Source organism: Tenrec ecaudatus, chromosome 13 (assembly GCF_050624435.1).
Source record: "Tenrec ecaudatus isolate mTenEca1 chromosome 13, mTenEca1.hap1, whole genome shotgun sequence".
Lineage (NCBI taxonomy): Eukaryota > Metazoa > Chordata > Mammalia > Afrosoricida > Tenrecidae > Tenrec > Tenrec ecaudatus.
The window spans coordinates 85,943,142-85,956,839 of record NC_134542.1 but is presented as its reverse complement, the minus strand read 5'-3'; the positions used below and the strand labels follow the sequence as shown (position 1 = coordinate 85,956,839).

Genomic DNA, 13,698 nt, shown 5'->3' with positions numbered 1-13,698 from the left:
GTTTGTAGAAGAATGAATGACAATGGAAGCTCAAAATCCATTTACAGAGTCTTTACCAAGATTAAGCCTTTAGCAAATACTCTGAGTTTAGTAGAGTGGAGTGAATGGGCTTGCTGTCAGACAGCAAGCACTGTAAAGTCAATTGTGGCAGGTAGAGTTATGTTAAAATATATGACCTTAGGAATATGAAATCCAGGAGAGGCAGATCTGTAGCCCTGTTGACAGCGGAACCTTGGTGGAGTATTGGTTACTCGTTGATCTGCTAACTTCAAGGTCAGCAGTTTGAAACCACCTTTCCCTCTGAGGGAGAAAGACAGAACATTCTTCTCCCATAAAGAGGTACAGTCTTGGAAACTCACAGGGGTCGTTTTATCCTGTCCTATAGGGTCACTATGAGTTGGCATCGTCTTGATGGCAGTGAGTTTTTGTTTTATAATGACAGCAACTGGGTTGGTGATTGCTTAGGGGTCTGGCCTGGGATGAATGGGTGGAAATGGGGTGCTAACAACCATGAGCATTGGAAGAAAATGCTCTGAAAATGAATGTGATCATGAGTGTACAAATATTCATAATATGATTGAATGATTATATTATATGATATGTAAAGCATATGCCAATAAAACTATTTTTTAAAAGTGAAAGAGAGAAACATAAGTTACTGAGAGAACATTTTTGCCACCAGACACTAATCATAAAGCTATTTAAACACATTATGTTTAAAATAAATCTGTGTATGCATGAACTAGATCACTAAGAGCAGTGCTTTTTGACTCATCCATGTATTGGTATGGCTTTTGGCCTTTAATTACAATTTATGTAATTACAAAATGATAAAGCATTTTGTAGAAGTAAGTGCTTCATCATTTTTTGTACAATACCTTGTTTCAACTGTATTCCACGAAATATAAGACACAGTTTCTGTCCTCAAAGAACTCATATTTTTAACAGCGAGATGGTAGAATCAAACAATTACTTATAATAAATTTCTCCAGTAAATGCATTTCTAAAATACAAAAGACACACAATACTAAATCTTCCCACAGAGTTTTCAAAAGGAAGTAATCTTGAAGTGATTTTGAAAGACACATAGATGTAAGTAGATGTTAATAAGTTCAAGCACAGTTTAATAAACAATAATGATGTACCCAACACCTATATTGCAAAGGGTATAAACAGCTTTAAATGCAAGGTCATTTAGGAGTCCAGCCAGATAGAGTGCAGTAAACCGATTTTTCTCCAAATCAAGTGCAGGATATCACATACTTACGCATTTATTCATTCATAGTACATTTCATATACCCAATGTCTATGAAACAACAAATACCTTAACTAATGGAAAGTAGATAATCCAAAGACAATAATTCTATCTTACTTCCATGTTTCTAGTGCTACAAATATTTACGTAGATCCAGTTGTTCAAAATTAGAATCCTTGCCAAAGGTTAGTTCCAAGTTTTACGTCCATTCTATATTTTCTTGAAATTGAAACATGGAATATGTAAGATGTGGTCATAGTGAGTCTCCATTGCTTCCGACGTTATTTATAATGATTGAGATTTAAAAATCATCTCCTTTCCGCAGATTTGGCAGTGTGGCGGCTCCTTGGAGATTGTGACCTGCTCCCACGTGGGCCACGTTTTTCGGAAGGCAACCCCCTACACTTTCCCTGGTGGGACTGGTCATGTCATAAACAAAAACAACCGGAGACTGGCAGAAGTCTGGATGGATGAATTTAAAGATTTCTTCTATATTATTTCCCCAGGTAAGCAATTCTGACATTCCTTTCTTGTGCTGAATGTGTTTCGTTGTTGCTACTACTTCATTATTGTTAAAGTAAACTATTGTTTATGGCCATACTATTATTTTCTAAAAGCACACTTGGTAAAGTTATACTAAAAGACCAGTCTGTTAGCTCTGTGCATCGTGTGCCTAGGCGGGAAAGACTGCACTGGTCTCAAATACGTATTCTTTGTTTTGTTTCCAGAACAAGCATCATGTCAGGAAACAGTGCAAACCATGCAGAGAGATCTGAATTTAATGCACATTTATCACTCTATTAAGGAAATATCTGTCAGGTTTAACAGGGTTGCTTTATACAGTCTTACTCTCCTAGGATCTGAAAGAGGAAATGAGTAAAAGAGTTTATGTTGGACGGCCATTATGCCACTGTTAAAAATGTGCACTTGAACTGTATTTAATGACATAGTAAATTGCTTTTGAATAAATTTGAGAGGCACCATAATGCACTCATTGCCTTCCTAGTGGCCTATTAGAGTAGAGAGTAGAGTAGAACTGCCACATTGGATTTTTCTTCGTCTTTTTAACCACTATTTTATTGTAAATATAAATTAGGTGGGGGTGGAGCTGGCTGTAGGGTGTCCAAGGTGATCTGGGAGCCCACCAATACATCCTTCTCATGTGGCGCTTTTGGGGGCTTTGAAGAGTTGGCCCTTTGGGTAGCAGCCAATCACCTAAGCCATTCCACCACCGGTGCTCCTTGAAACAATGCAGGACTAGGAGGTAGTATCCTACACTAGTCACAGAAAAGACTAAAGACAGTTAAGCAAAAATAGGGTATTAGTTGGTGGGATTATGAATAATTTCATTCATATTCCTATTATTTTCTCTATTTTCTCAAGAAATATGGGTTAAAAATGTTTTTTTCTAAATCATTAGCAGAAATAAAATAAGCCCGTGAGGCACTTTGATAAATGTTCACTACTATGATAATGTGGCATAACATTGTAAGTTAATTCAGTCTTTTCATAACTTTCTATAATTTCCCCAATATCTATATTATTTTTAATTATGCGAAGCATTAAGAAAGAAAATAAAACAGTTTGAGAATATACTGATAAAAACTCACAGGACTACCATGAAGAGCCCAAAACCTAGGAAGAAAAACTAAAGAATAAGTTACCTAATAGGGATGCAAGTTTATTTATAGCATCACCGAAATGCTCTATGTTGGTGTTCTACAGCTCTCGGTGGCCATGACGGTCATTATTATGTAATCCATCAGATTAACATGACCATAGCATCTTTCTATGGAATAATCTACATTGCTTGGGAGAAACAAATTGAGGTCTAATTGGCATGCTCTGTGTCCAGAATGTACATGAGCCTATTAAAACACCACTTCTAGTGAAGAGTGTGACCAGAAGATGAGCAGAAAAAACTTTTTTCTTATTAAGAACCACTATTGCTACATAGAGAAGAAAAATAAGGGTAATGTATATGCAAATGGGTGACTGGAGGATTGTTTTTCAGACGTTCTTCAGCCTCTTCTATGTCAGGTCACTATTGCCAGGAAGAGCGTCTCATGCATACATGTGCTACTCTGGGCTGTAGCTCCCAGTCCAGATGTTCGCAGAGTTGAGTTCAGCAAGATCATGTAAAATTTCAGCAAGGCAGTGACATTTATGTAACCTTTCTCATTTTTCGTTTCTTGGTGCTTTTTAAATTCACATCAAATGCTTGTAGAAATGTAGACGCTCAAATATGAATAAAGGGATAATAGGAGAAAGAAGTGTGTTATGTGAGATTACATGCAACTCACTCTCAGAAATATCAGTAACGCCCAGGGTCACTGCCACACAGGTATTTTATACTCATCCCTAATGAACATTATTCTCTTAAAGTCGTGTGGTCGTCTTTTGTATAATTTTTTCCTGAGTGAAAAAAGCAGATAAATGGGAGAAGCAATTCCCAAACGGCAATGAAATGACAAGTTTTCGCATTTAAAGGATGAGCAAGAAAGCCTGCTCTCTGGAACTAATGACTTCATGTTGCTCAGCAGGGTTGTTTGTATATCCTGTAAGCTATAGTTTCCCTATTACAATAAATATCATTTGGAAGCTTATTGTTCTTATGAAAAGGACACATTTGAATCTGGAAAGGTCCTTTGGAAAGCAGGGAAAGGGCATTTAGGGCATATGGTGCTCGGATCTGAGGACTTCCTAAGGGCAGTTCCACTTATGTATGTCTGAGACAGCCGCGTTGACAAGCACGCGGTCTGCCTCCCACGGTGCATGTGGGGGAGGAGGACAACCAAAACCATGAAGCAATAAATTGCTTCTCAGTGGAAACGAAATAATGGGATTAAATTGAAACCTGGAGCTGGATTTCTGAAAACCATTCTAGCCCTGGGCAGCCTTCAAGTCATCCCCAACAGATGATGTGTGTTGCTGTTAAGGCAAGACTCTGTTATTTATATGGTGTCCAGCATTTTGTGAGCAGGCAACTTTTATTCATTTTTTAGTCTATATGTGTTGACAGTTTCTATTTCTCCTAAAATCAAAATATAGATTTGTTGCTATTCTTTAAAATTGTTGATTTTATATTATTTTTTTATCCTTGAGGAATAGGTGAGTTTGTCTAGAGAAAAAGCTGTATATGTGTATATGTGTATGAGGGGCTAACAGGCACTCCTGCTTATATTGTTCCCTATAATATACCTATACACACATTTATCCAAAACTTACTTCATTTCCCAGAACACTTTTATAATTTGACTAAGGAAATTGTTCTCTTTAGAAGTGCCTCTGTACTTCTGTTACCGTATTCAGCACGTCTTGGGAGAAGACCTCTATTCGTTACACAAGTACTATTTTAGTATTGAATCTTATTTTCCATTTAGCAGTTTTTTAATATCAATATGTAAGTTCTGAGCTTTTATGACTAGATTCAGACATCGATTTTTCTCCCTTCCAATATGATCTAAAAAATACTTCCTGCCTGAAGGGATGAGTCAGCCAGGGTGCAGTATAGCACCAATGAAATGCACAGTATTCCTCGGTTCCTCGAGGCTTCCTCACCCCCCATATCATGACCCCAGCTCGACTTTACAAATCCGCTTAGACCAGAGCATGTATACTGTGACAGACAAGAGTGCTTGCCACATGGAATCCAGGACAGATAAAACTTTCAGGAGCAGAAATAGGAGTAGCAATACCAAGAGGGTAGGGGGAAGGAGGGGGGAAAGGAGTGGGAAAGGGGGAACTGATCACAATGCTCAATATATAACCACCACCACCACCCACCCACCCCAATGGGGAAGAACAACAGAAGCCTGGGCAAAGGGGGACAGTGGTTGGTGTAAGATATGAAAATAATAATAATTGATCAAGGGTTCACGAGGGTGGGAGGGGTGGGGGAAGGAGGGAAGGAAGAGGAGCTAATACCAAGGGCTCAAACAGAAATAAAATGTTTAGAAGATGATGATGGCAACATATGTACCAATGTGCTTGATGCAATTGACATATGGATTGTTATAAGAGCTGTAAGAGCTCCCAATAAAATGATGGGGGGAAAATGCCCAAACCTTCCTGCCTGCTTTCTTGGGTCACCTCAGGGATGCTTCCGCTCTGCCTTTTTCTCTGGAAATGATACATCTTCCAGCGTTGATAGCATGGCTAACACATCAGCCACTTGCTGGGCTGTTTACATGTTTGCTTTACAGTCTCTATATCCAAAGTAATCCATGAACTTGTATTTCTATTGGCTAGGAACATTCCTGTCACAGTCCTTGATTTAAAAAACAGTTGAATAATTAGAATGAATAAAGAATAAATACAATTTTAAGGAAGCTACTGTTGTCTCATCCTTTATTTTCAATTCCTCATGGATATTTGGTTTGTACCAAAGAATCTCTTCCCAGCATTGAATGGGGAGATTTTGTTCCATCTCTACTCCAGTCCTTGCTTCAGGACCCACTGATTTGGGAGGGGGAAAGGATGCTTTTCATATATCTGAAATCACATTTTTCTGTGCTTTCCGTCGGCTGGATTCCACCATTGTCAAAGTGCACACTGGGATAAAATCTCACTATCCAAAGCCAGTGGAAAAGCTTACAGACACGATGATAATATTCTCTAATGAAGCAGCATACTGCTTTAAATTGTTTTGACACAGAGTAGTTTTTATTTTTTCCCATATGATGTCCATTAATTTAAAGCTAAAATAAGACTGTAAAAAATCAATACAGAAGAATTAGCTTTATACTGCCCCCCTGACCCTGATACTCATTTTATGTCTGAACTGTCTTGGTCTTTAAAAGATCATTAGCTACGACAATATTGATAAAATTGACATTGTCTAATTATGTCCTTAACTGAGCTTATGGATGAAGAGTAGTGGTATATTGAAGTCGTGTAGATTTTAAACACTGATTTAGTTTCGTTTCTGGCTTTCTTCTTAAGGAGGTAAATACTAATGCATCATCGATTTTTAAAGGCCCTAGACTCTCAAAGCCCACAGCAGTTTTCACTCATAACTGGGCTGTTTCAGCTGAAGCCAATCTGACTGTCGTAGCAAATCCTCTGCAAGGAAACGAAGTAAGCAGAAGCCACGCCTCAAGGAGCACCCATTAGAAATGGCAACACATGTCCCCTTGTCGGCCACTGGTCAGACGCTTCAAAACCTTAATATAGGCAGGGTACAGTCCTAACACCGACCATGCATTAGAAATGCTGGGTGTCTGTACATAGTGATTTTCCTTCTTTAGGGACATTGATTTCTCCGTATGTTTGGATTGATATGGCGAGAAGCAGCTCTTCTTTAATTCTTAGTTCTTTGTTTGCTTAATAGGCAGGTTGTGCCCTTTTTGGTACAGAAACAAATAGAATTTCAAGATTCTCAAACCATGCTATTAAAGGTTTTTATATGTAAAGGAGTAAACAGCTTATTTTTCCTTTCTGCTATTGGAGTGTTTTGATCTGTCTTCCGGTTATGTACAAACTCTATTTTGAAATTAAATCTCCTGTTTGTTGATCTTTTGAAATGCCTCAGGATAATCAGTTTCTCAAAGACAGCTGCTTTTAAGTATCACTTTTGCATGATTAGTAAAGTAAAAGACATATTCTTGTCTGTAGTTATCTATAAAATACAAGTATGCATCAACATGGCGATTTTTAAAAAGATACAATAGTTAACCACCAGCCTTTGGAGTGTAGAAGATAATTTATTCTAAAAATCATTACAGTTCAGTTCAAATTCATACAAGCTGATTTTGTAAACATGGATTTTTATGTTCTAGCAAAAATTTCAGCATACAGATTTTATTTTTATAATAATTTAGGGATATCAGTTTTGTTTGAATTAATATGAATTTATCTACAAGGAAAGTGCCGCACTTGTAAAGGTAAAGTACATCTGTATCAATGTTTGTAGAATTATTATTCTTTTTTTTCAGCATCAGACCAGAAAGCATCAAGTGAATATCGTATCATGAAGAAAAAAAATCCAAATCACTTTAATATGCCACTTTCAGATGACATAGATGCCCCTTATTGTGTTTCCTGTTGAAATACTAATGTTTTAATAATTAATGGAAGAGCTATATTAGATGTTTTAGTACAGCAGGTAAACTACTACTTTTTCTAGCTACGATCAATCAAAAACACATTTCAATTCTATAAATCTTTAAGAATTAGGTAAATTTTTATAATTAGCCTTTTCCCTGATATGTTGTTAATTTGCATTTTATAATCCTGAAAACAGTTTGCATTTTGCTTCATTTGGTAAGCATTTATTAAGTCTCCACTTTACTCTGTAAGCAGAGAGCTAGAACGTCTTTCCTTGGCTCTTAAAGAGAACACTGTCTTCATGGTCACATTTAATCGGCTTAAACGAAAATAAGTGTTGAGCACCTAATCACCAGGCACCAAAGGTTAGGAGCTAACTGTAAGGCGCTCCGTGGCTGCTTCATCTTCTTGATCCTTCCTCCCTCCTGCACACTTCGCTGTCAAGAGTCCTCACACCCCATTTCCTCATTCCGACACTTAAACTTTGCCTACACTTAAAGCTTCCTACACGGAAGCTTCTGACTATCTTGATGGATCTCCTTCCGCAGATCTTGCCCACTCCCCATCCTATTTTTTTCCAAACAGATTTGTTAGCATATAATTCATATATCATGCAATCCAGTAGTTCACTCACATCAAGAAGAGTTGTATCATCATCACCGCAATCAGCTTTAGAAAATTTTGTTCACTCGTATACCCATCCTCATAAGCTCCCCATTCCTCCCCCAATCATATCCCCAAGGAACCATTAATCCTCACCTCTTACAAATCCACTTGCTAACCAAAGGAACCTACTCTTGACAACACTCCCACTTAACCAAAGGCAACTTCCATCTGATTTGCTCGTTCATGTAAAGGAGCCTGTTGCCCTTAGGGTTTCTTTCTTCTAATCATAAGCATTTATCTGTAGACCTGTGTTCCCTTGGACTCTACTAGATCCTCAAGTCTTTCTTAGAGGAATTTCAGGAGAAACTTGAATATCCAACATTTTGGTTAGGGGTCAAACATTTAAACTTTGGTACTGCCCTGGTACTCCTCTAATTTGCCTTTTCTTAAACAAACAAACAAACACATAAGTAAATAAATATATTTGTTGCTGAGAATATCACACACACAGAGATACCAGTTCAAGTTTCCACATATGCAGTTCAGTGACGCTGGTTCCATTCTTTGAGGGATGCTGTCGTTCTTGGCCTCCTCTTCTAAGTTGATTCTCCCCTATTAACATACTTGCTGTTCCCTAAGGTTCCTATCTGATCTGTCAAAGTGCTGTTTTCAATTTAACTCATACAGATAGATCTCAGAAGAACGTACTGCTCAAGGCAGACATTTTTTTTTACTAGTTAAGCCAAGCTATGATTTAGTTTTGTTGTTATTTTCTTCTTTCTGTTTTTTTATTGTTTCTTTTGATTCCCGAACTTATGAAGCCCAGAAGGAGGGGAAGCGTAGAGACAATAACTGATGCAGTGGTTTATGAGATGGGGTGTGGTGGGGGTGTAGGGAAGTGGGGAGAGTGAGGGAAACTGGGGGGCAAACAATGAATGCTGGAGCAGGGAGGAAGATTTGCAACTAATTGGGATGATATATGTACACGTTTTTTTAAAAGCTAATTCTGGCATGTGAATATTATATCAAAAAAGTAATGGGAACAAACAAAAACAAAGATATGAAACCAAACGACCTATACTTACCACGGGTGAAGGAGGAAGCTTTTGCTAAGGAAGTATTGGGTTTATGCTAATGATCGTGGAATAATTTGGAAGGGGTCTCAATAATGCTTATACAACATGAAGAGTGTGACCAATGGCACTGAACTGTACATGTAGAAGTTGTTAAATTGGAGAATATTTTGTTTGGTATATTTTTGCCAAAATTGAACAAAAAATTACAGGAAAAACAATGATTAAAAGGAAAAAGAAAATGTTCTAAAATTGATTGTGGTGATGCTCAGACAACTCATCTTTTAGAATTAACCATTGAATTTTATGATATGTGGATGAAGTGCCAAACTACTGTTAAAAAAGGAAGTGAGATGAAGTTTCACTATCCTCAAATTTTAAAAATAAAAGGAGAAAATTAGTGGATGTATTTGGTTTAAGGTTTAATGCAGCAGTTTCAAGGGTTCATCAAGCCTCCTTGGTTACAGAGCAGTTGAGTTTCATGAGAATTTGACATTCAGTTCTGGATTTCCCTGCCTACCATCAAGATTGTTCTTTAAAATCTTTGCCTCACCCACATAGAAGAAATACAGCAGCCTGTGTGATCACAAGGTGTCGAAGGGATCAGGCATCAAGGAACAAAAAATCAAATCATTGTGAATAAGGGGGAGTACAGATTCGGGACCCAAGACCCATCTGGAGGTAACTGGACATCCCCTTAGGGAGGAGATGAGCCAGTCAGGGTGCAGTGTAGCAATGATTAAAGATAAAAATTTCCTCTAGTTCCTAAATGCATCCTCCTGCCCTGACTATCATGATCTCAATTCTACCTTACAAATCTGGCTGAACCAGAAAATGCACACTGGTACAGATAGGAACCTGGAACACAGGGAATCCAGGACAGATGATCCCTTCAGGGCCAATGCTGAGAGTGGTGATATCTGGAGGGTGGAGAGAAAGTGGGGTATAAAAGGGGAACCGATTACAAGGATCTACATATAACCTCCTCCCTGGGGATGGACAACAGAAAAGTGGGTGAAGGGAGACATCGGACAGTGTGAGACATGACAAAATAATAATTTATAAATTATCAAGGGTTCATGAGTGAGTAGGGAGCAGGGAGGGAGGGGAAAACGAAGAGTGGATACCAAGGGTTCAAGTAGAAAGCAAATGTTGTGAGAATGATGGCAACAGGTATACAAATGTGCTTGACACAATGGATGGATGGATGGATGAATTGTGATAAGAGTTGTACGAGCCCCCAGCCCCCAATAAAATGATTAAAATACAATCTTTGCATCAAGTGCTCAGTAATAGTAGCAATGCTCTTCGGATCGTATGACAGAGGAGGCAGTTCTCCATGGGGACAGTTAGTCACATGGTCCGTATTCAGTTTGTGTTCAACCCACCAACATCTTAAGGGCCACAAAGAGTTGGAAGTCCAGATGTCGGAAAGGGCTCGGCCTTATCCAGTTCTTGCCTACCTCTCCAGACTTTCCCCCTACAGTTTCGGGCTTCACACCCCGCACGCCAGCCACTTTCTTTCCTTCAGCTTTATACAAGGAAACTCTATTTGTTGCGATGATGATGGTTTTTACATTTTTGCCTTTTTAGCACAAATATGTTTTTTAAATTGTTGGTTATTTTTTATATGTCAAGATGATAACATCTAGAAGTACCATTCACTACCACTGCTTCCCTGTCCCAAAATAATGCACCATTAATAGTTGGATAGTATTATTTAACGCATTGCCCTATACATTTGCATATTGTGGTAGTTACATAATCTAGTGTCAATTTAGGACTTGAGAGGATTCAGACTGAATGGGTGGAGTCTAGTCTGTCAATCTGGTCATAACCAGTGAGGCCTCTGTGTGGGCATGACCTTCTGAAAATTCTGGGATATCCAGTATTTCCTCCTGGGAGGCAAGAGACACCTCTCTCTCTGCTCTCTCTCTGGGAAACACTGCACCTGACAAGACTGATGGAACTACTCTAGTGCTCTGAGCTGGAGAAGCCACATGGACCTACCCCGATGCAACCAGACCTCTGAAGCCAGAGAAGCTACATGGAGACCCCTGCCAGTGCGATATGCTTACTCCTTTGGATCCAAAGACTGTCCACCCATTGGCCTGTGATCATCCTGAACTCAGTGTCATTACATGTGTTTTGTGAGTCTGAAGTGGACTTTATAGATTGGTATTAGACACATTGGCTAATATTGGATTTATGGGCTTGAACTAGACTGGGTCATGATGCTTTCTTAATGTACAATTACCCTTTATATAAAACTCTCTCTTATACACATATGAGTTTTTATGGACTTGTTTCTCTAGTCTACCTAGAATAACTCACACATATATAAAGAAACAGGGTGGTTAATAGAAAGTGTTTATTTTCTTCTTTAACTTATTAATATATTTTCTAGTGATCTGTACACACCTTAGACAGGATTTTGCCATTCTACTATAGAAGTATAATATCTTATACATTAAGCCACTGGTTTTCAACCTTCCTAATGCCAAGACCCTTTAATACAGTTCCTAGTGTGGTGGTGACCCCCCTCCTACCATAAAAATATTTTCATCGCTAGTTTATAATTATAATTTTGCTACTGTTATGAATCAGGCAACCCTTGTGAAAGGGTTGTTCAACCGCCAAAGGGCTCACAACACCCAGGTTGAGAACTGCTGCATTAAATAATTAAACACGTTATATTTGTTAGCTGCCAACAAGTTATATTTCCAAGTAAAACAGAGCAAAGCACTACCTTGACCTGCACTTCACAGTTGCTGTTTGGATTCAGTGTTGCAGCCACTGTGCTGACCTGCTTAATTAAGGGTCTTGTTGTTTGTGTCACTGTTGCTTTGCTTTACTAATCCTGAAATCTTTCTCCAGGGACTAGTTCCTCATTAGGACATGTTCAAAGTACATGAGACAAACTCTCCCCATCTTCTCCCATTCTAAAGGGCATTCTGGCTGTGATTCTTTCTATAGACTATCATCACTTTAGTTGTCACTTCTTTTATATTTTTTGTATCCATAGAGAGGTGTGTGAGTATTTGTGGTGTGTGTGTGTGTTGAGTCTATTCTGTTTCATAGTAGCCTACAGCACAGAAAAGAAGCCCCATAGTTTCCCAACCTGAAATCTTTACTGAAACCGACTGCTACATCCTGTGGAGCAATTGCTGCGTTTGAATCGCTGGCCTTTTGGTTAGCTATCCTGTGCTTAATGACTGCACCACCAAGGAGCTTATGAAAGGGGCCCTCGAAAGTTAATAGGAAAGTACTCTTATCTTTTAATTCCATGTTCACCAACTCTCTGAAGTCTGATTGTAAGTTTATGTTTTTCTTTACCATAAGTGCTACTAGAATCAGACATCTGACAATTTGTTGTTGACCCTTGGATTTCTAATTTAAAGAAATTAGAAATCATCATCAAAGTCATCTTTTCATTCATATTCACTTTTTGTTTTGCCGCTGCTTTGCTTTTCTGTTTCTCTTTTGTAATTTCATAGTTCTTTATGTTTTCTAACAATTCATATTTTATCCATTATATCCATTACAAATATTTTCTCTAGAATAAAATTTTGATGTGTATTAACTCAGAAAATAATTTAAATTTGGAAATAAAATAGTTAATTGTCTGAATATTTTAACTTAGATTTGGTAAAAACATTTTCTCTCAAACTTGACAAAATGCCTAACACTTTTTAGGGGCCAAGGAAATATTGGATGAATGATTAAAACTTCTGTTGAGTAAAATTTTGAAGTTAGTTTTTACTTTTGAAGCCAAAAATCTACATGGACAGTATTATTTTTATGACAGAGTAAGATGACTCTCGTGAGGAAAATATTATACTTCCATGAAGCATAAATAAAAGTATTAGTTATAGCATCTACTGTTTTGTTTCCCACATTTTATTTTATATTAAATTCAATCTATTACAATGATAGCATGGGTTCCTGTTAGAATAATTCTCTCTTTTTTTATCATTTGATTGGGGGCTTGCACAACTCCGACCATAATCCATATATATATCCATTTTCCTTCTACTTGAGCCCTTGATATCAGCTCTTCATCCCCCCCCCATCACGAACCCTGGATAATTTGTAAATTATTATGATTTTGTCATGTCTTACACTATCCGATGTCTTCCTTCGCCCACTTTTCTGTTGTCCATCCCCCCAAGGAGGTTTTATATGTAGATCCTTGTAATTGGTTTCCCCTTTGTCCCCACCTTCCCTCTACCCTCCCGATATTGCCACTCTCACTATTGGTCCTGAGGGGGTCCATTTGTCGTGTATTCCCTGTGTTTCCAGGTCTTATCTGTAACAATGTACATCCTTTTGTCCAGCCAGTTTGTAAGGTAAAATTGGGAACATGATAGTGGGGGTGGGGAGGAGGAAGCATTAGAGAACTAGAGGAAATTTGTATGTTTCATCGTTGCTACCCTGCACTCTGAGTGGCTCGTCTCCTCCCCGTGACCCTTCTGTAAGGGGATGTCCAGATGTCTACAGATGGGCTTTGGGTATCCACTCTGCTCCCGCCTCACTCACAGTGATATGCTTTTAGTTCTTTAATGCTCAATACCTGATCCTATAAATGCCTCATGATCACACAGGCTGGTGTGTTTCTTCCATGTGGGCTTTGTTGCTTCTCAGCTAGATATCCGTCTGTCTACCTTCAAACCTTTAAGACCCCAGATGCTATATCTTTTGATAGTTGGGCACCAT

General features: G+C 38.3%; 1 protein-coding gene across 4 annotated transcripts in view; it reads left to right on the top strand.

The window, feature by feature from the left end:
* The window catches only part of GALNT13 (polypeptide N-acetylgalactosaminyltransferase 13), a 540,793-nt gene that overhangs the window by 341,521 nt on the left and 185,574 nt on the right, over positions 1-13,698 (top strand). For all 4 annotated transcript variants that reach the window (XM_075529413.1, XM_075529412.1, XM_075529411.1 and 1 more), the window contains one exon: positions 1,581-1,761. In XM_075529413.1, coding sequence (XP_075385528.1) covers positions 1,581-1,761 — 181 coding nt within the window. The remainder of the gene's footprint in view (positions 1-1,580; positions 1,762-13,698) is intronic.